At 45.3% G+C, this 24,887-nt stretch overlaps 1 protein-coding gene across 2 annotated transcripts in view; it reads right to left on the bottom strand.

The window, feature by feature from the left end:
- Nucleotides 1–896: 896 nt before the first annotated feature.
- Nucleotides 897–24,887, bottom strand: part of LOC147895386 (uncharacterized) — a 55,419-nt gene continuing 31,428 nt past the window's right edge. Inside the window, exons 3-8 of one of the 2 annotated variants that reach the window (XM_087383973.1) lie at nt 20,352–20,450; nt 20,162–20,238; nt 19,599–19,707; nt 1,413–1,741; nt 1,300–1,322; nt 897–1,248 (exon numbers count right to left, since the gene is read on the bottom strand). In XM_087383973.1, the coding sequence (XP_087240099.1) occupies nt 1,248; nt 1,300–1,322; nt 1,413–1,741; nt 19,599–19,707; nt 20,162–20,238; nt 20,352–20,450 (638 nt within the window). In that variant the 3' untranslated portion in view covers nt 897–1,247. Of the gene's footprint in view, nt 1,323–1,412; nt 1,742–19,598; nt 19,708–20,161; nt 20,239–20,351; nt 20,451–24,887 lie in introns of both variants that reach the window. The other variant, XM_087383972.1, reaches the window with a different exon arrangement.

Genomic DNA, 24,887 nt, shown 5'->3' with positions numbered 1-24,887 from the left:
ATCAAAACTTAAGGATGGAATCACCAAAGGGTAAGCAGTATTTGACTTTGTGATAGACATGATCAAGGGTGCAATATGCAATGGATGGAATGTGACAAACAACTATGAGGGAGCAAATCCAAAGAAAGATATACATAACAACCAAAACAAACATATAGATGCATGAAGAGAAAGTGCATCTAACCAAGTCCACCCAAGCAACCAAAGAGGATGAGAATGATGAATGAGGTCAATGCATTGGAATTTAAGTGCCATAAATGTAGGTGTATATGTATCATTGGCTTGCTTAGTATTTCCTTTCTAGTTTGTATACTCTTTTGCAAAATAACTTCATATTAAACTCCCAAAAAGATCAAAAAATTTTAAATGCAATGAATGTGATAATTTAAATTGGAGAATTGAGAGTATATTTAGTCAAGAGAACATGGAATTATATAAGAGTAAACACAAGTATCATTATGAACTTGTTTAACATGCGAAATGAAAATATACACTTTGAAAATATGCAATGAGTTTAATTAATGCATCCAGCCCCAAGGTGTGTAATTATTTGAGTCCTGGCAGGCACATCTTAAAACTTCACCAGGGTGTTAGTTCATGGCATTAAGATACTGGAGAGCTTTGAAATGGTTTTCTTTGCCTTCCAGCTAATTCAAAAACAGTCTAAATTCCACACAAACAAATGACCGATGCATATGCGCCTGTAGTCAGAACTTTATATATTAACCACTAGATGCTAGCACCTACTACAATCATCCTTTAGATGTGACTGAGTGCATCAATACAATTCAATCAACCTAACAAGCAGCCTGTCAAGCTCTAAACGAAAATATGTTCCCACAGAAATAAGGCTACGGCTACTTTAAATATAATAGCTTAAATTCCACAGAAAAGAAAGGAATGACCATGACCACTTGTAGTCAGAACTCTATATCATCCTGTCAAGCCAAATAAAGATATATTCCTGCAAGGAAGTAAAGGTCTTCTGTCATATTTCAACAATGACAGTTTGAGTCGCGTGCCGGAGCAACGCTTAATTCAGTTCGTCCAATGCTCAGTGCTTTCTAACAAAGAACCACGATCTGCCGTGACTAAATGCCCTTCAAAAAGATTTGTTTAGCAATGCTAAAACTTCTCCAGATACAACAACTCAAATAGCCAAAATTTAAACTTGACAACCAAAATTTAGCACATGACAAATACTGCGAAAATTCGCCATGTGCAACTCAGTAGTAAATAGTTTGTGTTCTGTGAAATGAAAGCTTTGACTGAACAGAGATGCCTGCAGACCACAGCCACCAATCTAGCTGCACACTCAAGATCTGCAATGCGAAGCACAGATTGTCTTGGTATGTTAGAGCATCATATTCATGCAATATAGATAAGAAACTGGCATTTGGATTACAATTTACCTTTCTCCCAATCTTGGCTCGCAGTAGCTCTCCCAATTTCTCTACTGCAGTAATGGTGCAAGCTCGTATCTCAACCTCTTCTTCTGTACCAGGGGAAATCTCCTTCAAGTTATCAACTATGTCAGCTAGCGCTGGGCTGTAAGAAAGTATTCCCAGGTCTCGCAGGATTGCTGGCACTACATAATCTGCAAACATGGTGATACCCTCAATGTCATCAAAAGTCCCGAGTCCTTTTCCTTTAAAAGCACCCCAAAGGTCTGCAACAAATATTTGTGCCCTTTTATAAAGGAAAACCTGGTGCCCTTTATAAACACAGTGGTCACGGAAACCTGGAAAATGAAAACAGTGATGGAGTGTCAGAAAGCTCAACAGATAATATAGTCTTCATAATCGCATAGAGCAATGAAAATGATAATTAGAGGACGACATTGCAGAAAACATTGCTTACGTTAAAACCCTATAGAAGAGGAATGTCATAGCTGATTGATGTATTTTCAAAATGTGTATATTAATGTTTACATGTCATTTATTGCAATGGTTGCACTTTAACCTGTTTCCAAAGCAGGAAGACACTAGCAGTTCTTTCCAACATCTTGCTAGCTTTCCTTTAAACCCATGGACCAGAATTTAGAAATACAAAAAAAAATTAGACATTTACAATGGCACATTGCAGTTCTCTTCAGACCTCATAATGACGTTAGGCTATCAAATTCAATCAAAGATAGTTGTGTATTGCATGGCACCTCTGGTGTAAAAGATGTTCTCACCCAGGGACCAGTTCTAAACAAGATAAATGCTTTTGAGCTGCTTACTCATACTGACAGACTGATGGAGGTCTTGTTGGTAGTTTAGTCTGCAAACTCAATGCAACAGCATTGCACTCCATCCTTACCCTATGGATGACATTATACCTTTAATATCTGGATGTAATGCCAATGGGTCCCCCTCAACCCCTGGGAGTTTCCTGCATTTTTTACAGGGCTACAGATTTAGTGGTCATAGTGGGACGACTCTTGTGCTATGGATTTTTTAAGAGGAAAGAAGACATCAGATTATGCAGAGACCAAGACAATGGGTGGCAGCCATAGTGGTACAAGTGAGCAAACTATGCAAAAGCCTTAGCAAGGGACATGGCGGTAGTAACAAAGACTCGCAAGACTCCGCCAACAAGGTTACACCAATCCACACAGAAGCAAGCAGAAGGATTTGGGAAGGACTCCTATGCGAGCAAAGTGACAACAAAAAAATAAATAGCCTCCCCATAGAAAGGAAAAGAGGAAGTGGCAACCAGAAGAGAGAAGGTATTGATCAAGAAACATCTTCCCATTACCATTGGTAGCACCGAGTACCGCGGGGGGGGGGGGGGGGGGGGGGGAGGGGAAGGGGGGGGGTTGTCCCAATCCCCCGCCTCCTAGCCACGCATAACCTCCTTCAGCCCCTAGCAAAAAGCCGGCAGGACTGAAGGAGGGTCCATCTATTTGCTTATATATAGCAAGGATCATATATGTATCCCATGCTTATGGGATTTTCTCCCCAATAATCTGTCCACGTGTCAATCACGCATCTAGTGCTTCATTAACCTAGCACCCATGAGGGGGTTTTTGGACCACACATTGGCCTTCATTTCCAACGAATTCCCCTCCACCTTTGGTTTGTCCAACATCTCTTCTTTCATCAGGACTGCCCCCTTCCCCTGAGCCATAAACATCCTTGTCTTCAACTTGGGAGCCTCACAATCTTCCTCCATCCCAGCCTTGTTTCCAACTACCTTTCTTTCTCAACAGCTTTGCTAAACACTGTATCAACATTGCCACCTTCCTCTAACAGTCCAGACAACTTTGGTGTTCTTGGAGACACTTTTGCTTCCACCCTCTTTTAAAAACCCTTTGTCATTTCCACATGCCTCTTCCACCATTAGGAGCTTTTTCTTTTCCCATGATTCCTTTGTGGCAGCCATCAGGAATGGCCTTCACACCACCAACCTTTTGTTTTCCTCTCCAAGGATGCTTGCCTCATTCCAGCCATCAAGAGTGCAATGGATTTTACTCACCCCTAATTTGGTTCCCTTCTCAGCTCCAACTAGTCACCTCTCCCAAACCCCATGTAAGTATGACTAGCACCCCTACCATGTGCCCAACACCAACTACCACCCCTCTAGCATCCCCACTGGTCGACCCTCAACAACCACCCTCTATGGCTTTTTCCCATTTCCCAGCTACTACCACTAGGAGGTATGGCCAACATACACCAAACCGATGTGTGGATAAAAATGAAAAAATGTTTTTCACTTGTTGCATGTTGCTGGGTGAGTGCATAGCTATGTACATAGCTAGTTGGTAGTGGAAATGAGCTATGGATACTCTCATAAAAGACTCCACATTGATGATATACTTTCTTGAGAAGGTAGATACTTTGCAGGGACTTCTGGGAGATGATGAAAAGCAGTGTGGGTGCACCAGACAATTCAGAGCATGGTATCCCGAGTGTGGCGGAGTTTCATTGTGGGATGACATGTACTCTTCATGGTTGTCCCGAATCCTTTTTGTATGAGGACATGAGCATTTTTTTGTCGTGGTTGTCTTGAAAATCCATTGTGTCGCGATGGTGTTCACCATATGTGGTAGTATGGGCAATATGGCACTAAATGCTAGTGGCATGCATTTGTGTGCACATAGTCAATGATTTGAGCATTAAGGACCTTGGTATAAAGTTTGAAGGAAGGGTGGAAGAGTGGTGGAAAATAAGGTGATGACGTGGCTATAATCAAAAAGGCATGCATGAATTGTGGCTACGTGAGGTTGAAGGAGACGCTTCTGGATGGCAAGGTGGTAGCTGGGAGCTGGGGAACGTGACTGTACCTGAAAGAGGGGGGTCGTGACTGCTGAGAGGAGGAGGAAATAGAGAGCTCTCGGAGGGGAGGCGGAATCCGACGGGCTGGCGGGGAGATAGAGGAAGAGAGCTCTGAGAGCGCACGTCGCCACAGGAGGCCTGAAGGGGAAGAGAAGGAGTCTGTGAGTTTGAACGGGGAATGGAGAGCAGTTGGAGGCAGAATATCATCAGGTAAGCAGAGACAAGCTGCGTAGGGGAGCATGCGAGCTCAAAGGGAGCGCTCGGGGTCATCTATTCTAGAGCCGGGGAGTTCCCAGGAGTGAAGGTTCTGCTGGGGAGACTGAGTGCTACCGGATGTGGCTAGAGCATCGCTACAAGGACCTGGGAAGAGACGAGAGCATCGTGAGGTCTGAGAACAAGGGAGAACTTGAGCTCATGGTGGAAGGATGGCAAGTGATGAAGAGTTGAGTTGAGAGGGGACCGATGCGAGCTCAGAGAGACAGTGGGGCTCGTTTTGTTCTACGAGCTTGGAGTCATGGATTCAGAAGGAGTCGAGAATCTGAGGGGAGGTTTGAAAGGTGTGGAGAGCTAGTGAATCTTGAATGATGACTGCGCGAAAAGAAGCTTGAAGAAGGAAAATAACGGGAGTGCAAGAGCATGCAGGGCTGGTTAGTCGTCGATAAGCGCAGAGTGATCTACAAGGTTGAAGGTTGAAAGGCTTCAACTTCGTGGGTCCTTGAATAAAGAGAGTGTTGTATGTGAATAATTCCATATAATGGTTTGAAGGACACAGTGTATGCCCAGCCGGTTGTAGGAGCCTCGTACCTATTATCAATTATGGAAAGAGATCATGTTTATGGTGACAGAACTATGGGCAACAGATGGTTTTAGACAATGGGCTTCATGCAGTTCAAAGGTTCAATTCCAAATGAAGATGACATACTGTTGGTCGAAGAAGGAGCTCTTGTGATTGTCGCTATATTTATCATGGATCCCATATGTGGTGCCTGTGTGAAGTTTGTTGACTGCTTTATGTTGTTCTCGGTGTGGGTTCTTTCACAGAATTGTGGTGGATTCTGACATAGCGTGTTGTTCATTTCTTTGCTCATACGCTATGGGGAAGTAGTGGTTGTGGCCAGAGTATGAGTTGTATCAGAAGGTGTATAGAGAGAAGGATGTTGAATTAATGCTTTTTATCTGGTGATTGAGTTGTTCACTTGTTTTAAATGTGGATGAGGGTGGCTGTGAAGGCGCATTAGGCTCTACTGCTTTTGTCCATCCACGTTTTGGTGCCTCCACGGAGGCTTGTGCACTTCAGTTTACAAGTGTGAAGTTGTGCAATCAGTTGTAGTGTTGAAGAGCTGAGAGAGATGGCACAAGGACTTTCCAGAGGTTTGGTGGATGCCATATGAGAATGCAGTGAGATTCCTGGAAAAGATGGAATTTACAGCACTTATGAAAGATAGGGCAACCCCTCAGATTTTGTTTCAGATCTTGAATTATTGTTTGCAGGGAGATGCAAAAGCATGGTTCTAGACTCAAGTTGCTATCTTCAGGACTGCTCATCCTCAACAACAAAATCTAGAGTATACAGTGGTGAGAGCAGCTTTTCTTGCACGGTTTGCACAATCCAGGAGCCCTAATGAAGTATGGAGGGAGTTGTGCAAAATTCAGCAAAAGGATAGTTAGGATGTGAATCAGTATCTGATAGAGTTTGGTAGACTGTGGAGTCTATGGTATGAGGCTTTGATTCCTCAAGTACCCCCGCAGATGATAAAGAGAGACCGGTTTGTGGCTAGTCTAGAGCCTACCCTCCATCTGAAGGTGGAGCTGAAGAATCTGGATAGCTTTGAGGAGGCTTTCGGAGTTGCTCATGAGAAGGAGTGGAAGGTGAAGCGTCTGAGGCAGTTGGAAATATAGGAAGAACCGAAGAAGTAGTAAATGTTCCAGAGATGATGAATGTACATCCTGAGAAAGAAGCTATAGCAATTCCTAAACAGGAGGATTCATTGAAGAAAGATATTCATGAAGCAGTGGAGCTCATGAAGTCTTTAAGCTTGAATTGGATAGAGTCTACAGAAAGAGGGAGAGGGTATCGGAGTAATGTGCAATGCTTGAATTGTGGGGAGTGGGGACATATCAGCCCTCATCGTGATAAGCCAACCGAGGTAGGAGGAGATGCCTATTCTGTGCAACAAAGAACAAATGATAGTGATTACAGTATGGAGGTGAAAGATCTGAATCAACTCTGTACCAGTGGTATGAAATGGGAGGATAAGGGAAAAGGAAAGGCAATTAGCATTATCAGAATGGAGACCACACCAGCGATTATGTCTATACCCATGCAGTGCAATATGAGCTGTAGGCTGGAATTGGAAGAGGAACCTGAGGAGACAGTCACAGACGAAGAGACAGAGAGTGAGACAGAGGAAGAGAGCATCTTATCGGAGGAAGAGAGTCAGTTGTCTTCACTGTTGAAGAAACCGGAAGTTGATGATGTAGGGGAGCTGGAAATCATTACACTTATGAACGGAGGCTTGTCGGTTGCTATAGAGGAGGGTGTTGCTCAGCCAGATCTGTGTGAGGTGGCAGAGGAGAGCCCAAGAGAAGGGGTTGCTGCCATAGATGGCAGAAAGGTTGAGAGCCCATTAAAGGCAGCTAAGGATAAGTCTGTGTGTGTAGATGATGGTCATGCTCCAGTGTTATGTGATGATATGCCTATCATGGTTGTATGCAATCAATTCGTGGTTGACACTGTGATTGTGCATACCGAAGAGGCTGAGATTTCAGGTTCAGCAAGTGAGGAAGAAAGAGGTGAAACTAGCAGTGAAGATGAGAGCTCAATCGTGTCTGACAGTGATGAAGCTGATGTGGCTATTACTGATAAAGTAAAAGACCTACAGTTAAAACACTTAGTTTGGGTGGGACCAGCAAGTGTTGATTGTGTGCATGTAAACTTTGATGTGGATGATGAGGTTAAGATTCAGTGTTTACAGGATGATGGTGATTCAGATGATGAGCTGGATTGTGTTCTTGATGATGCACTGGATGATATGTTACCATTGATCTCTTCGAAAAAGAATGTAAACACCAACATGCATGTTGAGCAGGATGGTAGTGACAGTGTGGTTGATGATCAGCTAGATGCTTTACTTGATGATACCCTTGTGGATTTTGCATGTGTGGTTGGCAATGTTTGATCCAGGAGGATGGTGGATTATGCATATCTGGCAATGGAGGGTTCAAAGTTTTCCTTTTGATCCGGGAAAAGAAGGGCAGAGGCATAGAGTATAAGCTTGCTTTGTTTTTTATCCAAGGGGTTTGCTGATGTTTTTCTTTAGCTACTGGACATGAATGTCACAGCAGAAGAGAAGGGGTTCCTAGAGATGTGTCGATAAAAATGGAAAAATGTTTTTCACTTGTTGCATGTTGCTGGGTGAGTGCATAGCTATGTACATAGCTAGTTGGTAGTGGAAATGAGCTATGAATACTCTCATAAAAGACTCCACATTGATGATATACTTTCTTGAGAAGGTAGATACTTTGCGGGGACTTCTGAGAGATGATGAAAAGCAATGTGGGTGCACCAGACAATTCAGAGCATGGTATCCAAAGTGTGGCGTAGTTTTGTTGTGGGATGACATGTACTCTTCATGGTTGTCCCGAATCCTTTTTATATGAGGGCATGAGCATTTTTTTGTCATGGTTGTCTTGAAAATCCATTGTGTCGGGATGGTGTTCACCATATGTGGTAGTATGGGCAATATGGCACTAAATGCTGGTGGCACGCATTTGTGTGCACATAGTCAATGATTTGAGCATTAAGGGCCTTGGTATAAAGTTTGAAGGAAGGGTGGAAGAGTGCTGGAAAATAAGGTGATGACATGGCTATAATAAAAAAGGCATGCATGAATTGTGGCTACGTGAGGTTGAAGGAGACGCTTTTGGATGGCAAGGTGGCGGCTGGGAGCTGGGGAACGTGACTGTTGTTGAAAGAGGGGGGTCGTGACTGCTGAGAGGAGGAGGAAAGAGAGAGCTCTAGGAGGGGAGGCGGAATCCGACAGGCTGGCGGGGAGATAAGAGGAAGAGAGCTCTGAGAGCGCACGTCGCCACAGGCATAGTTACGCTGAAACGCTGAAACGGCGCAACGAAGGCCCGAAACGGCGTTTCCCCCGTGCCAAACCACCGGAAATGTGGAACGGCCTTGAAACCCGAAACGCAGGCTGAAACGCCGATCCGAAACGCGAAAACGGCATCTGAAACACCATTTTAGACCCAAAACGCGCCGTTTCTGGGGTTTGAAACGTTTCAGACCTCAATTTAAAAGGCATCCACTCAGTGGCAGATGTCATCCAAGATGATGGGTTTCCTCTTTCTTTTCCATTGGCTACTACAAAATTTGACCTTGGTATGCATTACAAATCCATTGGGCAAAAGATTACAGCTATGCTTCAACCTTTTCAGCCCATTCCACCATTGGAGCTTCAAGAACGTCTTGATGATTGGATTATTACCTCTCTAGGGTCATTCTTGAAACCTTTACGGCTGTCATGTATCATTGTTTCTTCATTATACAAAGTCCTTTTATCTCCGCCATGAGTTTCTCACAAGCTCAATCAGCTTTGGCGAATGACTCGCACGGCAAAGTGGTGGCGCAAAAGATTGAGATACATTTGGCATTCTAAAATGCCACTCAGACAACGCCGTTTCAGACCCGAAACTTCTAAATGTGTGTATGCATTACTCTAAACCCCCTTTTGTAAAACCCCTTGATGACGTGGCGTTTCCCCATTTCAGCCCCTCTCCAAAATTCCAAAACGTTTCCATTTCCGTTTCCGTTTCCCCGTTTCCCGTAACTCTGGCCACAGGAGGCCTGAAAGGAAGAGAAGGAGTCAGTGAGTTTGGACGGGGAATGGAGAGAAGTTGGAGGCGGAATATCATCAAGTAAGCAGAGACAAGCTGCGTAGGGGCGCATGCGAGCTCAAAGGGAGCACTGGGGGTCGTCTATTCTAGAGCCGGGGAGTTCCCAGGAGTGAAGGTTCTGCTGGGGAGACTGAGTGCTACCGGATGTGGCTAGAGCATCGCTACAAGGAAGCTCGAGGACCTGGGAAGAGACGAGAGCATCGTGAGCTCTGAGAACAAGGGAGAACTTGAGCTCATGGTGGAAGGATGGCCAGTGATGAAGAGCTGAGTTGAGAGGGGACCGATGCGAGCTCAGAGAGACAATGGGGCTCGTTTTGTTCTGCGAGCTGGGGTCATGGATTCAGAAGGAAGGAGTCGAGAATCTGAGGGGAGGTTTGAAAGGTGTGGAGAGCTGGTGAATCTTGAATGATGACTGCGCGAAAAGAAGCTTTAAGAAGGAAAATAACGGGAGTGCAAGAACATGCAAGGCTGGTTGGTCATCGTATAAGCGCAGAGTGATCTACAAGGTTGAAGGTTAAAAGGCTTCAACTTCATGGGTCCTTGAATGAAGAGAGTTTTGTATGTGAATAATTCCATATAATGGTTTGAAGGACACAGTGTATGCCCAACCGGTTGTAGGAGCCTCGTACCTATTATCAATTATGGAAAGAGATCATGTTTATGGTGACAGAACTATGGGCAACATATGGTTTTAGACAGTGGGCTCATGCAGTTCAAAGGTTCAATTCCAAATGAAGATGACATACTGTTGGTCGAAGGAGCTCTTGTGATTGTCGCTATATTTATCATGGATCCCATATGTGGTGCCTGTGTGAAGTTTGTTGACTGCTTTATGTTGTTCTCGGTGTGGGTTCTTTCACAGAATTGTGGTGGGTTCTGACATAGCATGTTGTTCATTTCTTTGCTCATAGGCTATGGGGAAGTAATGGTTGTGGCCAAAGTATGAGTTGTATCAGAAGGTGTGTAGAGAGAAGGATGTTGAATTAATGCTTTTTACCTGGTGATTGAGTTGTTCACTTGTTTTAAATGTGGATGAGGGTGGCTGTGAAGGCAGATTAGGCTCTACTGCTTTTGTCCATCCACCGATGGGCTGTCTTGGTGTGAGCAGAAGTCTTTTGACGATTAGGTCTCAATTTGTTGGTGTTGAAGCAGCATGGCCTCTCAGTCAAGTCTGTATTGCCTCACTGTCTGGGTGAACTCAGTGGGTTAAAGTGCCTCCTCATTTTTGTATTCATCTCGCATCAGCAAGAGAAGTTTCTTGAACATTTTCTTCCAACTGCTTTTTAGTTTGGTCCAGCTGTCTTAAGTTAGCTGCCACGGGGTTTCTTCAAGCTCGGTCACGAGGAGTCAATTTTGCTCCATAAGCTTCTCCATGATTTCTTGAGTGCTTTGTGGAAGTGAAGTTTTCTGGCTGTCTTTGTCTTCTTGGAAGTCGGACTCTGTTAACTCCTCTCCCTTTGTGCTGTCGACGGGCATACAAGGTTACTGCGTGAGTGAGAGAGATGAGCTGAGATGTGAATGGACTGAGAAAGCTAAGAGATGGGGCTGAGAATTGAGAGATGAACTGAGTGAAACTGAAATGAAGCTCTGAACTGCAAACTGAACTACAACTGCTGAAACAGACTGCCACATCACCTCAACCTGGCTGCTTTGTTGCATGGAGGTTCTTGGAGGGGATTCAGGGCTGGATCTGGTCCTGAACTGGTGCAGCAAAAGGCAGGAGCTGAGGCTGGAGGACAGCTGGACTGAATGGGAAACAAGGGGCTGGAAAACCCCTTACATACGCTGCAGATTGGCCAACTGGCTGCCGGACCTGCAGCCCTGGTTGACCAACCTACTTTTCACCTGGCCTGGTCAGCCTTTATGGCTGCTCTTGGGAGACCCAGCTGGCCATATATCTGCTGTTGGAAGGTCCTTGAGTGGCAGCCCTAAGGCTGGCCATTTAACCTACACTAACTCTAACTGTTCCTAACTAACCTAGGGTGACTTTTAGCTGACCTAGCTAGTTCTTCGGCAGGTACCAAAGGACTTTGACTGACCCTAAGGCTCAAAGACTGACATACTTAGCTCATGCCTAACTCGCCTCCAAACTAGGGCTCACAATGGGGCCACGTCATAGGGATCTACTGATGTACAATATGCACTTGATGGTGAGTCCAGTGTGTCACAATACACCCTAGTGCAAGGGTGCATGTGACATTCCCTCCTTAGGTTGGTGGTAAAATCATCACCTCCAAGTAATCCACCAAATCTGGAAATTTCTGGAAGAAATATTCATCTAACCAAACCGCCTCATGGCTTCATCGATCTCAGAACTTTGTGTAAAACTATCGGATGTGTCGTCCTAACCCATGCTTCCACTTGTGGAGAAGAATGTGCCCTAGCTCAGTGACTTCTGCATCCTCAATCACCTTGACAATGGCTCTAGCATCTAAACGAAGAAAGTATCGAAGCTGCAAATGGCAAAGAAGATGGTTGGATAAACGCTGCACGCAGTAATAGAGACAACTGCTGCTCCAATTCTCCCTCTATAGACTTGGAAAGCTGGTAGGGAAACTTATTTGGAGTGGACCCTAAAACCAACTCAATATGACGATCCTCAGGCCTACTGGGCGGAAGCTGAGTGGAAGATCATCTCAGAACATAATATATCCTAGAACTCTTTAGATCTCGATCATGCTCTGTCCCAGTGATGGAACTGGCTGAATTGTGGCCTACTAGCACCGCACATAGATAAGCGCACAGACAGTGCCCTTACGATGGCACGACGAACCTAAATATGATCAATGGAATCCCTAATGAAATCTCGAGAATGCTCCTATCTTCTCAAATGATGGCAGACTCAAGAAGACCTTGAAGGTATCCTACAACTGAAGCACTGAATCCCTAAAATCATGTTGCAACCAAGCAAATGCTAAATGAGGCCTTTTGTACTATAAATGAGAACTGAGTTGTGTATGTAAACCTAGCGTGAACCCGTTCATGGCAAGCTAATGAGGTACAAGTTTCCAGCTCATCTTCTTGGCCAGCTACGAGGAGATGGCATTTTCGCAACTGCCCATATAAAACAAGACAGTAAACCACTACCCTTTAGCTATACCATAGGTCCTGATTAAAGGACAAATTGATGTAATGGGATCTAGAGTCCTAAGGTCTAAGGTTGTGAGTGTGTAAACACATGGTGTGCCTGGATAGGTGTCAGTAGGTGTGATTGAGTGAATCTAGGTGTGTGGTGTGTGATTGAGAGAATCATGGAGCTGATTGAGAGATTTGTGGATCTAGATGCTCTACTGAGCTCATATGTGATGTCACTAATGGATGTAACTGGAGCCTATATATTGAGCATGTCTCTCTTGAATAGAATACTCTCTTTTGCTTCACTTGCTGAACCTTTCTTGCTACTCCAACATGTGGTATCACAGCCTTGGTTCACTCTCCTTGAGACCTCCTTGAGTGCCATGTCATCATCTTCTTCCTCACACTCTCTTCTTCTCCATTTTTTCCTCTTTTGAGCAGAATTTCCAAGCGCTTGTTCTCCCAATGTAGGCGACCATTCTCCAAACCCTTTCAACCATAGATTCCCCTCATATAGGCACATTTCTACTCCAGAGGGTTTCTGGAAATTGTCCTTCTACAGCCCAAACTGATACTAGCTTCATCCCGCGCCATTTTTGTAAATTCAGCTTGCTGGAGCCACCATTTCAAAAATGGACTGAGGTGCACTTAGGCAACCCTATGGGCTACCTACTGGTGAATTTTGAGGACAAATGGTCAAGGGAATGAGGAGAAACTAAGGAAAAACCAGTCGGGTTTTGAAGAAGACATGTTTTTGGAGGTGGAGAAAATGCTGCTGCCCCTGGTGGTGTGAAGCTTCATTTGGTCTGAGACTTGCACCGAGTCTTCTACTTCCAAGTACCTTTGATTGCGCAGCAAATGCCCTCTATTTAATGCTTTGTCGAGTGAGGTAGCAACCCTCCAAGGTTCCTCTGTTTTCTGCAAGCATTTCTAGACTATTTTTGAAGTTTGATGCTACACTAAATGCTAAGGTGATGCTTGAGGAGTTAAAGCACAATTCAGAGATTCAAAGATTGTTTTTTCAGTTCTGAGAATGCTCTTTGAAGTTCAGTTGAATGCATTTTTCATCTTTTATATTGAGGATTGAGGTTATGATACTTTGAAGTGGATTTCAAGTCATACTATCTTGTTGACTAGTTGACTACTTGACTAGTGTGGATTGACCATGACGAGAGCTTACATAAAGGAAGAATAAATCATGACTTGCATGATGATTTCCAATGGATATGATTGGAACAAAGGTTTCAACTACAACCATTATGATTCTTATTTTGAAGATGCCTTATTTATGGTTTCAATATCTTTCATGATGTATGAAATGTACTTGCATTTGGTTGACTATACCTTGCCATACAATCATGACCACCTCTTGTACAAGAGTAGACACTGCCATTGCATGACAAGTGGTAAGACCCTCTTCAGTCCATATAATTCACAAAATGGTCTTAAAGCTTGGACACTCTAAGCACGTGAAGTACTACAAGGATCTTGTATTGCAGAATATGGACAAGATACATTAAAGAGTGTGGAGAAGGACAAAGAGCAAAGGAGTTACAAGATTAGCTACACCAAGAACCTGTCCAATGACAATGAACCTCACACTATGGTAGCTTGGAAGAGAAGGAGGAAAAGGACAAGATATGCCATCAAAGGGGGGTATTTCTCCACATCTTCAAAGTAGATTTATTTATGTGTGTGTGGTCAATAAGGGTTCTCTGCCTTGGGATGTTCCCCTCAAATGATTGTTAGTCTTATGTGTTACCTTGTTGGATCTAAGGGTATTCACATGCATTGTCATTGTCTATCTCCCAATTGTAAACCAACAAGCCAAAGTCAGAGTGAGATCATGTTGGATGAGGATGCCCTAATGAGTCTACTGCTGATGCAACTAGAGTGAGTGCTAGGTTGTGGATCATGTGTGTTGCCACTAGAGGTGGGCAAGCCATGAAGTTTCCCATGGACTACTACTAGGGTTGAGGTCATCAGCTCACAAGTGTAGGAGCTTGAAGGCGGCCAGCACCTTGCTGAGGACGACCTTGATTCAAGGCTCTAGGGAATCGACTTCCATGACTAGAGGTGCTTGTTTTTGTGATGTTTCTGTGTGGTATAGCAGCAGAAATGTCATTTCAGAAGCAGAAGCCTCTTCAGCCATTGCTCTTCCTTCCTCCTCCAGTTGAGTTCCTTCTTTCACTATCCCTAACTTTGGTGAGTCGGGGAAATTGGATGGGACCAATTATCCTATCTGGAAGATGAAGATCAGTAGTCATTTAGTAGCTTGGAAATTGTGGAAGCTGACAACGGGAACAGAGGCAAAGGCGGAGGATGTGCTGGACAAACAAGGGGTATATATATATATATATATATATGCTTGTACTAGTAGATGGAGATGAGCTCGAAGTGTCAGAGGAGCCCTAGCCTTGATCATAGGAGCAACAGCAGACTCAGTAATTCCTCATATCCAGATGACTACCACATCAGTAGAGACGTAGGCCATCTTGAAGGATCTGTATGAGACAAATAGTACATCCCGAGATCCTAACTCTTCAGCATCAACTCTACAACATGGATATGGATGAGGGAGATTCGATTCATGACGACTTGATGAAAGGCAAGATGGTGAGAGATCAATTAGCATTGGTTGTTTAGAAGGTAGACTCGGCCTTGATGGTACTTGGGATGCTACCACGAAGTTTCAAGAGCTTCGTTATGACTGTTACAACAGGACACAGGACCAAACCTCCAACCTTTGAGGAGTTGGGTTCTTTATTGCTATAGGAAGAGGCTCGTGAGAAGCTCTATAACAAAGACGATGACGACAAGGCATTGCTAGCAAAGGACAAAGCCATCAAAGGATAGGGCAAGCCTAACGGTGGCAAGCCCAAGAAAGATAATTCTAGGGATGAAGAGGAAAGTTCAAGTAAGAAAAGAAAGCAAAAGAAGAAGTGCTTCTATTGCAATCAGCCAAGCCATTTTGCGAAGGATTGCACAAAGAAGAAGGCCGATCAAAAGAACAAGGAGTCATCTGACTCAAATTCAGATGGTGATACTAAAGCTTTGGCTAGTGTGGTACTCAGAGAGTTATTCTGGTGACATCACCATGTGTTATTGAGGTCAAATATGAAGACCTAGAAGTCACAGTGAAGATGTCTGATATTGAGATGTGGACTAACACGAGTTAAAGACGTTTGTGAAGGTGAAGGACAGCAAGGAGTGCTTGGACTCTTCCATGTGCTTGGTTGTTGATACTAACATGAGGGTGGATTCCATCGAGTGCCCTAGGGCTTCAAGTTCAGATGGATGCTATGATCAGAAGGGGGCATTACAGGACTACACAAGGTCATGGGGATGCGCCTCCATGAGGTGCATGGTTTGCTTAACAACAAGCACACAGGCAAGACGACATTTTGGTATGTACTTGATGTCATTGGTTTGATCATTTATATTATACAGTGGAGAGAATCTGCTCTTAATGTGTCTCAAGAAATGTGAGATTGGAAGGAATATGCCTTCCTGAAAGGCAGAAGAGACGTGTGAGTGCTTCTTCAAATCTCGAAAGCAGATTGTTCGAATATGATTATGGACAGGGTGCACTGAAGCCAAAAGAGTATTTGCTTGAGAACTCAGTGAGACTTCATGGTCCAAGTTATCTGGAGATATTCTTGGGATTTCATTTCTCAAGATGGTTCTTTTGTTGTGAAGCTTGCCAAAGGAAGGACGGGTTGAAACGGGCCCTGAGAGCATGGTGCCTAGAAGACTCCAAGTTGTTCACTCATTATAAGAGAGACAGCTGAAAGATGGTGGCATTAGGATTGCTCAATTTTGAAGGCGGGAACATGATTGAAGCTGGTGGTGCCATCTAGTACCCTTTGTACCAAGATGGTTTGCTTATGCACGACCGGACCTGGAGGAGGAGGAGCCACTATTGAAAAGCCAAGAATCGGAATCGACACCAGATTGTTTCAAAGGGTTTCATAATAAAACTGTTGGAGCAACTTCATCAACAAGTAGGCATTGGGACAAGATGCGTCAGTGAGGGGGTGTTGGAAAGGTCACCTCCCCATCTGTAAGCCCCCAAATGAGGAGAGCATAGGGGAGGGAAACCTAGGTCAAGACCTACCCAGAAAGAAAGAAAGAAAGAAAGTTTATTAAAGTCTTCGGAAGACCGATGGGTCTATGAGACTGTGAAAATCCTGATACAACAAGCTATGGTAGTGGAGCTACTAAACGAGCGTCCATACCAATGCAAAATGCAAAAATGCAGATTGGCAGTACTAAGTCCTAAGTACAACATAGTCATGTCGATGGTCGACTATATATCAATCTCAGCATCGTCATCAGTAATATATCATCATCATTATCGGCAGCAGCAAGATATCAGGATGGATGAGGCAGTGGAGGCATGAAGTCGACAATAGAGTGTTATCAACCACTCAAAGGTGCGGTCCTGGCACATCTCCTAGCCGTAGCTCTGCATCTGACCAGGGCTACTGTGACCCCCATCGGTAAGGCTCCGACTCTAAACAAGAAGGGAATGTCCCCAAGTGTGATCTGTGTGTCGATCCTCTGTCTGAGCTGTCGCGTCACAGGCTCCGAGTCACGGTCATGTCGAGGCCTCGTCTCGTGGGGATCCCTGTGATCTAGCTGAAAGGGGTCCATGTGATCTAGCTGAAAGAACTCTGTGGTAGAGCTCTAAGAGAAATCAACTGAGGAAGAAGTCTGCTACTGTCTCCGTGCTCGGAGTATCCTCTCGCGGTGTCTAAGTGCCTCATGAATGAAACCTCCCAAACACCACTCGTCTGGGTAGGAGAGGAAGCAGGCCAAGATCCCATAACTATCCATGAAGAGGCAGTGGAAACACCCTCAGATCTCATAGACACAGGACACCTGAAGATGAAATGCTCCTCTGTCTCAACCTCCTCCATGTCACACAGTGTGCATATGCGCCTCTCCTTGGGTAGTCGCTCTACTCTGCCACTCTCGATGCGAAGAGACCCGGAACTGCCCAAGAGAGATCCTTAGCGAGTGGGGTAGGTGAATCTGCGTGTATCCTGGTGGGTCAATGAAACCCTCCGCTGTGATATGTAAGAAGTGATCTCTGTAGAAGCTAAGCTTCACTAGGAGTTCACTCGTTCCCAACCAGGTCCGAAATGTGTGTAGCTATGGTAGATCCTCGCGGATAACCTGGTTGACCTCGTGTGATAGGAGGAGAGAAAACAGAGCATCTATGTTGTACTGGAAGGGAGGTAGTCTATCCATGTGGAGCCCCAGTCGCTCAAACCATCTCTCTGTACGTGCATACTAGCACCTCTGGTCTCCTCCCGCTGGGATGCGTCAATTTTACGAGCAAAAACCTATGAGCAGGTTTATCCGAGCGTGTTTTTCAAGAGATTTTTAAAAATGTTTTTCTTTAGGAAACATGGTTTTTACACTTTTATTTTCACTAGAACTAGATCCCTTTATCATAAAAATATACAGACTAGTCACTCATTCATTTTTACACAACATAATTTTCTTATTTAGAGACATCCCTTTGTACCCCTGTTATTACCTTAAAAAAGTGTTGATTCCTTTAAGAAACATTCCTCATAATCACTCTCAATGTAATAATACTATGCATATATAATTACTTATTAACACATTTATATCATATGGAAATATCTTTTTAGTGTTTTTATAGCATATTTATGGACATGTTTCTAAAGAAGTTTAAATTACTATAAATAAGTATTAACTTGGGCTTATATATCACTCTCATAAAATACATGTAATATTTAATACTATATATGGAAGATTTTCCAAAATATAACTTCATAGATGTGCTCAAATGAAGTGTTCCGATCAATTTGAGTGGTTGAATGACTATATTTGGACATTGGATATGAAAGTTATGTCACTTTTAAAAGTGCTGTCCAAGGTAGTTTCGCCAGCGAAACTACCTTGGGAGACTTGCTTGAAAGGGGTTTCGCTGGCGAAACTACCTGGATGGCTTGCTTCAATGAGTTTTCTTTGAACAAACTCTTTCATGAAGATAGGTTGAGAGAGGGTTTTCAATGTCACCCCCTATTAAGTAAAAGTTGTAAGAAGGATCATAAGGGAATTTTCATAGAGAAGTCTGCTCTACATGTGGGTTTCTTCAAAAGCCATCCCATTATGCTCTCACCATTCCTACAGATTCACCTAAAGATTTTTGTATAAAATAGGCATTGCTATAATACTTTGCATATTTCTAAGTGAAACTATGTTTTCTTCTGATCGATTTTTGCCATATTTATGCATAGTTGGAAGCTTTTTTTTTCCTTCGCTCGGACGCTCGAAAGATTTCGCTCAGAAAATGCTCGTCCCCCTCCCGCTGCAAGTGCCATAGAAGAGGATAGAGCTATCCATGGCAGCCTGCTACGCCCCGAGGTATAATCCCCATATTCCCTAACTCGGTACAGATACATGATGACCTGAAATGCAGCATCTAGTTGTAAAGGGGGTAACCCAAACTCAGCCTGAATGATCTGGTGAGGAACGGATGACTTACCACCAATCATCCATGATAACATGAGAACCTGTAGCCGCTTCACACGGGCCCACTCTATATCCAACAAGTTTGGCCCCCAACAAGGGCTGCCGTACATTCTCGCTGGGCGAACCAAGGAGTCAAAAAGCAACCCCTCGGTGCATGGATCCTGAAAGTGCGAGCAGAAGCACTGCCTCTCTAGTCTGGCCAATGAAGCATACCCTCTACTCAAGCGTGCCTACCTACATCGCGGGTCTCATAGTGAAGGTGGGTCTGGAGAAAATAACCCCAAGATAAGTGTATGATGAAACTATCTCAACAGATGACCCCTCAAATGTGAACTTCTCTTGACGCATTTGGTTTTACCCAGGTTGACCTTCAAATCATGAGACTCACAAAAGGACTGTAGTGTGTCTAGGTGTCTCTGAAGCCCCTCTGTTGAGGAAGACAAGAGAAGAGAGAGGGGGGGTTGCCACATGGGCAGCACCTCGTGGGGTTAGCCCAGGCACCTTTGTGGTGAGGATTGTGGAAAGGCTTATGGCCTGCAACACACCCAGGAACAGGGCAAGCAGAACAGGATTCGGCCAGAAAGGAGGGCTGGTTGGGCTGGTTGGAGCCAGCCAACCAGGCCCAGGATGGAGCAGACCAAAAGGCTGGGCCCCTGCATGTAATGGAGGGTCAAAGGCCCAACTTTATAGAGCCCCACAGGTCGGTAGGTGAACTGCCTGCATTACACCTTGATCATCAGCCAAGAATTAATTCAATACCGAGAACTGCCTGCATTACACTTCAATACCTCTCTTAACCCTACATTTTATACTACTGTACTGCTTGAACTCTGACTGATGAGTTACCAGGAAAATGGCTTGCAACCATATTCATGAGCACAACTGCAGAACCATTTGCAGCAGCCACAAGATTTGCTGCTTGGCCACCAAAACTCCGCTTCAATTCCACCCCAACCTGCCATTTCCCTAGATGATTAGAAACAAGTTAAACAGAGTCCATAAACCTAAATGCGAACACCAACATCCTTTATTTTTAAAATTATTGATTAGTTCTCAGCCCAACAGAAACCAACATTTATCACCTGTTTTGGATAGTCGCTAGTACTGAAAGTACTGAGAGAAAACCTATTACAAAAAAGGGTTCTCTCAATGCGAGACACCTCTTGGAAATTTGTAACACCCAAATTGATCCTACAGAATCTCTACTTTATAAGGTCCTCACTTTGGCTTAGCTTTTCGAGTTTAAAAATAAGCTTTAACTTGCATAGAAATCATACTATTAATATACTGTAAATCCAGTTTTCTCTTTGAGGAGCAATTCTGGCAGTAAATCCAATTTATGCCCATTTTTAATGATACTATATAAATCCTCTCACTGAATTTTGAGCCCTTGGTGAGATACTCCTGACCTCTTGAAGAAGACGAGCTCGCTCATCTTCTAAAGGGAGCTCTCTGGACCATTTAAGAACTTTTCGCAAGTCAGGCCCTGCATCCAATAGAGCAGATCAATGTGCTTTGTCCACATTTAAAATCACTTAGACAACATGCATCCTCTTATAGTCAAAAACGTATGCTGAAGAGAGGAATTCTGATACAAACCTGTGAAGTGTTCCAGCCGATCTGCATCAAAGACAGATTTATCCTCCAATAAAGCTGATTTCAGTCCAGCTGCCAGATGCTCATATTGTAAATCCGCATCTGTGAAGGTTATGCAGCACTGCGAGTCAATTTTCCATTGCAAGATTGCAATTACGGATATGCAATCGATTTGGTCAGACCTGGTGACGTTAAAACTTTTACAGCGCTCCTATCACCAACAACAATAAAAGAAGTAAAAATGCATGCAGGCGTATGCACGCACACACACAGTATGTATATGCTAATATAGACGCAACACCAGGCCGTTCTATGATGCTGAGGCATGGATGCATTGAAGACAAGGAGAGCCTAAATCCTCCTCAAAAACTTCCAGCAAAGTAAGTGCCAGAGTTGCCAGTAATTGACACTGTATGTGAAGGTAGCAGCCTTGCCAGATTCACATTCTTCTGGTCAATACAGTCTGGCTTTGAGCACCAGGATCGATTGTTTAAAAGTTATTCATTTTCTTGAGAGCACAGAGCCCTCGAGTCCTAGAGAATAGTTCGTGATATAACTAGGATGCCAACTGAAGATTAATATAAGACCATAGTATCAAGATGCCTCCGCCACCTACTGGATCTCTGCAAAGCTCTTGCTTGGAGAGCTGTAATGGTCAACTAAGTCTTATGGCTACAGCCTGGTATCTGTTGGTGCTTTCATCAGGGTGGTTAAGACAGCTCAAGAGATTGGTATGGGGCTTCCTTTTAAATCTCATTCAAGTGCATCTTTCTAGACACCCCCAGGAAATGGAAGGGTTCAACTCATGGTCACAAGCTTGATGGGGGCTTGGAGGCATCTACATCCAAGCTTATCCCAAGGCAACCAGGGACTACCATTGCTATGGCATTTTGTAAAGAAGGAGAGACTTTGGGAGCCTACAATCACATTGGATAGGATCGTTGCAACAACAGGGAGGACAGCCTAACTCCAGTCTCCTTTCAGAGTTTTTGGGAGCTTATAGTCACAACGTTGAGGCAAGTTTGCCAGGAGATCTTTGACTCCGGTTCACTCCCTCACTCACTGAGCCAAGGCTGGATTTGCCTGATCCTGAAGGGAGGAGACAAGTCAAGCATTCGACAGTGGAGACCGATCAACCTTTGAAACGTCGCATACAAGATCTTAGCTAAGGTCTTGAGCTTGTGGTTAGTCCCCCACCTCTCCAACATCATTCACGACTCACAGACCAGCTTTGTTCAAGAGCGTAGCATCCTAGACAATATCTTCCCTTTTTGGGAAGCCGTAGACTGGGCTAGGGAGGAGTCACAACCCCTAGCTATCCTTCTCCTGGATTTCGAGAAGGCATATGATAGGGTGGAGTGGTTCTTCTTGGAAGGCACTATGCACAGAATGGGCTTCTCAAACCAATGGAAGTGGGGTGTCTCAACTCTCTATGCAGGGAGCTCTAGCTAGGTTCTTATTGATGGTCAGCCAAAAGTAGGAGATCTTCCTCGGCCGCAAACTGGACCATAACCGCATCCAAAACCTGGAATGGACCTCCCGGGGCACTCTCTGAGTCACCCAATGCCTCTCCCTCAAAGGGGTCCACATCAAGGAGTTTATCTGAAGCCTCCTATCAATCCATGTGATGTAGGAAAAGAAGGGCACCTCGTCCACATGCTCAACAAGGCTGCCCCTGGAGGGCCAGAACCACTCTCCCGGATCCCATTGGACCTCCCTCAAGGGCCTACTCTCCCAAAGCCAAAGGCACCATCTGGGGGCATCTTGCTTTGAGATACTAGGAGGATCAATGTGCCTTGGAGTAGGCCTCCAGGTCCTAAATGGGAAAAATCAGGCGGCATGCTACATCACTGCATCATCATCCGCAAGGGAACACTAGTCCGAGAAAACTGGCCCAACCAACTGCTGCTCCCTCCCATCAAGACTCAGGGATGGCTAGGTCAATCTCTCACATCCGCTACCCTGTCCCTCGCAAAACCGCTAAAGCGCCAAGTTTCGCCTCTACCTCCATGGGTAATCTACTCCATCTACCAAAGGAGCCGACCAATCCACTGTCCCACTGTGCCCAACCAATGCGAGTCCACTGCCCAAGCATATGCCCCTCCTGATCTCTTATGTCTAGGTGCCAAACAAGAGGTTGACGCTCGAACTACTCTCTGCATCTGGGCTGAGCACGAATGAGCCCCCTTGCTAATCTCTGCCAGACCCTATGGAGGCTCCTCATCAAGGGGGAATCCTTCCCTGTAAGGGGGACCTCTGAGAAGATCCATATGTGTGACTGCTACCACTACCCCTCGGTGCGTGGGATGTTCCGGAGAAGCCCTCGCTGTAAGAGGAGCTTCCAAGGCTCTACACCTGGGGTGAGGCCGCAAACAACCAACTTACCCAAAAGGCCTCGGCTCTGCTCTGCATCTCCGGATCAATGATACCTATGCCTCCCAGTGCCTGCGGCATGATCACCGTCTGCCAAGCGACCCGGACTCTAGTATTCCTCGTGCCGTCCGATCTTGCCCAAAGGAAGTTCCGAACCAACCGTCGGAGCTGCCCAATGCACCCTCTATGAAAACACCAGCAGGAGGCGATATACCAAGCCGTGGCAAGAACCTAGTTTGCCACTAAGGCATGGCCCACTAGGAAGAGTTTGGCCGAGCTCCAGTAGAGAAGCCTGCGGTGAACACTCTCAAAGACAGGAGTGATTTGCTGCTCTGCCATGATATCAATACCAACCTCGCATCCGAGGTATCTCGCTGCCGAGCCCCGCAGTATCCATCAGAAGCCAAAGTTTCTCCCCCACTCTCGAATCTCCTGTCTCTCCCTCAAAGCCTGTGAAGAAACCTATGGATTTTGTCAAGTTGATCCGCGCACCCGAGGCCTCACAGTAGATAGCAGGGCTCCCCTGAGTCTCTCAAAACTCATCGTGGTGACCTCTACATACAAGGCCGTGTCATCGACAAACTCAGAGTCCAACAGCTCCTCCTGTCTGATTGGGGGCCTCAACCCTGTGAGGCCCGCCACCTGTGATCTCAAGTAGTAGCCCAAAGCCTCCGCCAAGAACAAGAAGAGAAAGGGAGCGAGGGGGCAGCCTTGGCGGACCGAACGAGAGAGAGGAAAGACCTTGCCTGTGTGTCCTCCGATAAGCATCTAACTAGAGCTCCCCGCATAAAGCGTAGAAACTCCTCTAATCCATCTGTCTGAGAAACCCAATCTCCGCATTGTACCCTCTAAGAAAGACCACTCCACCATGTCGTAAGCCTTCTCAAAATCCAAGAGAAGCACGGCCAACGGCTGTGACTCCTCCCTTGATCAATCCGCTGCCTCCCAGAACGTGAAGGTGTTGTCCAAGATGCTGCGCTCCTAAACGAACTCGGTCTGTGTGTCGTGAATGATGTCAATAAGATGAAGCCGTAATAACCGCAAATTGAAGACCTTGGCGAGGATCTTGTGTGCACTATCGAGCAAAGTACCCTCCAAGAAAGACCACTCCACCATGTTGTAAGCCTTCTCAAAATCTAAGAGGACGGCCAACGGCTGTGACTCCTCCTTGGACCAATCCACTGCCTCCCAGAACGTGAAGATGTTGTCCACGATGCTACGCTGCTAAACGAACCCGGTCTATGTGTCGTGAATGATGTCAATAAGATGGGGCTGTAATAACCGCAAATTAAAGAACTTGGCAAGGATCTTGTATGCAGTATCGAGCAAAGTGATCGATCTCCACTGCCGGATGTCTAACCTATCTCCCCCCTTCGAGATCAAACATATCCACCCCTTGCTCAGGGAGGACTGGGGAAGGGAGCCGGTGTCAAAGATCTCCTGGCAAGTTAGGCGGAAAGAGGTGGAGATGATCTCCCAGAAGTTTTGGAAGAAGGTCGGAGTCAAGCCATCCTCGCTAGGATACTTCTGGGTCAGGAGAGCCTTGAGGGCTTCCCAAAGCTCCTCATCCGTGAAGGGCTCCTCCAGACTGTTGCTCAAATCCTGCAAGACTACTGTCAGAACGTGATCCCAAACTACCTCGTGGGCCACAAAACAAGCTGGAGTCGTCCTCTCTGTCTGGTAGAGCTGGCTGTAAAAACCTATGGTCAAGTCTAAAATCTCCTTCTAATCAGTGTGCATGATGGCCTGCGGATCACGAAGACACTGTAACTACATGCCTGCCGATCGGGGCCCAATGGTCTGAAAGAACTGCTTAGTCATCCTCTCTCTCTCTTGTACCCACCGGGCCCGGGAGGAGTGATAGGAGAACTCGACCCGCCGACTCTCCGTGTCTAGGAGCTCAAGGCGCGCGCTCTAACACCTGCCACTAAGCCACTGGGATCCTAGGTCCTGCTCCTTGAGCCTCCCTATGGAGGCGAGGTCTCTCCGCAATACCCGCTCGCACTCTTGAAGAGCCCTCCTCCGCCTAAGGGCATGAGCCCGCAACTCCTCATTGCTCCTCTAGATCGCATCGGAAGCCCAACCCTTGCAAGGTGCCGTCTCTAATTGCTACCAAATCTCTGCCATGACTTGCTGAATCTCCTCGTCTTGCAGGAGGTCCTCTGG

This window comes from Dipteris shenzhenensis, chromosome 13, assembly GCF_047967505.1.
Source record: "Dipteris shenzhenensis isolate YYH24624 ecotype China chromosome 13, Dip_SZ_1.0, whole genome shotgun sequence".
In the NCBI taxonomy this organism is placed as follows: domain Eukaryota; kingdom Viridiplantae; phylum Streptophyta; class Polypodiopsida; order Gleicheniales; family Dipteridaceae; genus Dipteris; species Dipteris shenzhenensis.
This window is presented reverse-complemented; position numbering and strand designations above follow the sequence as displayed.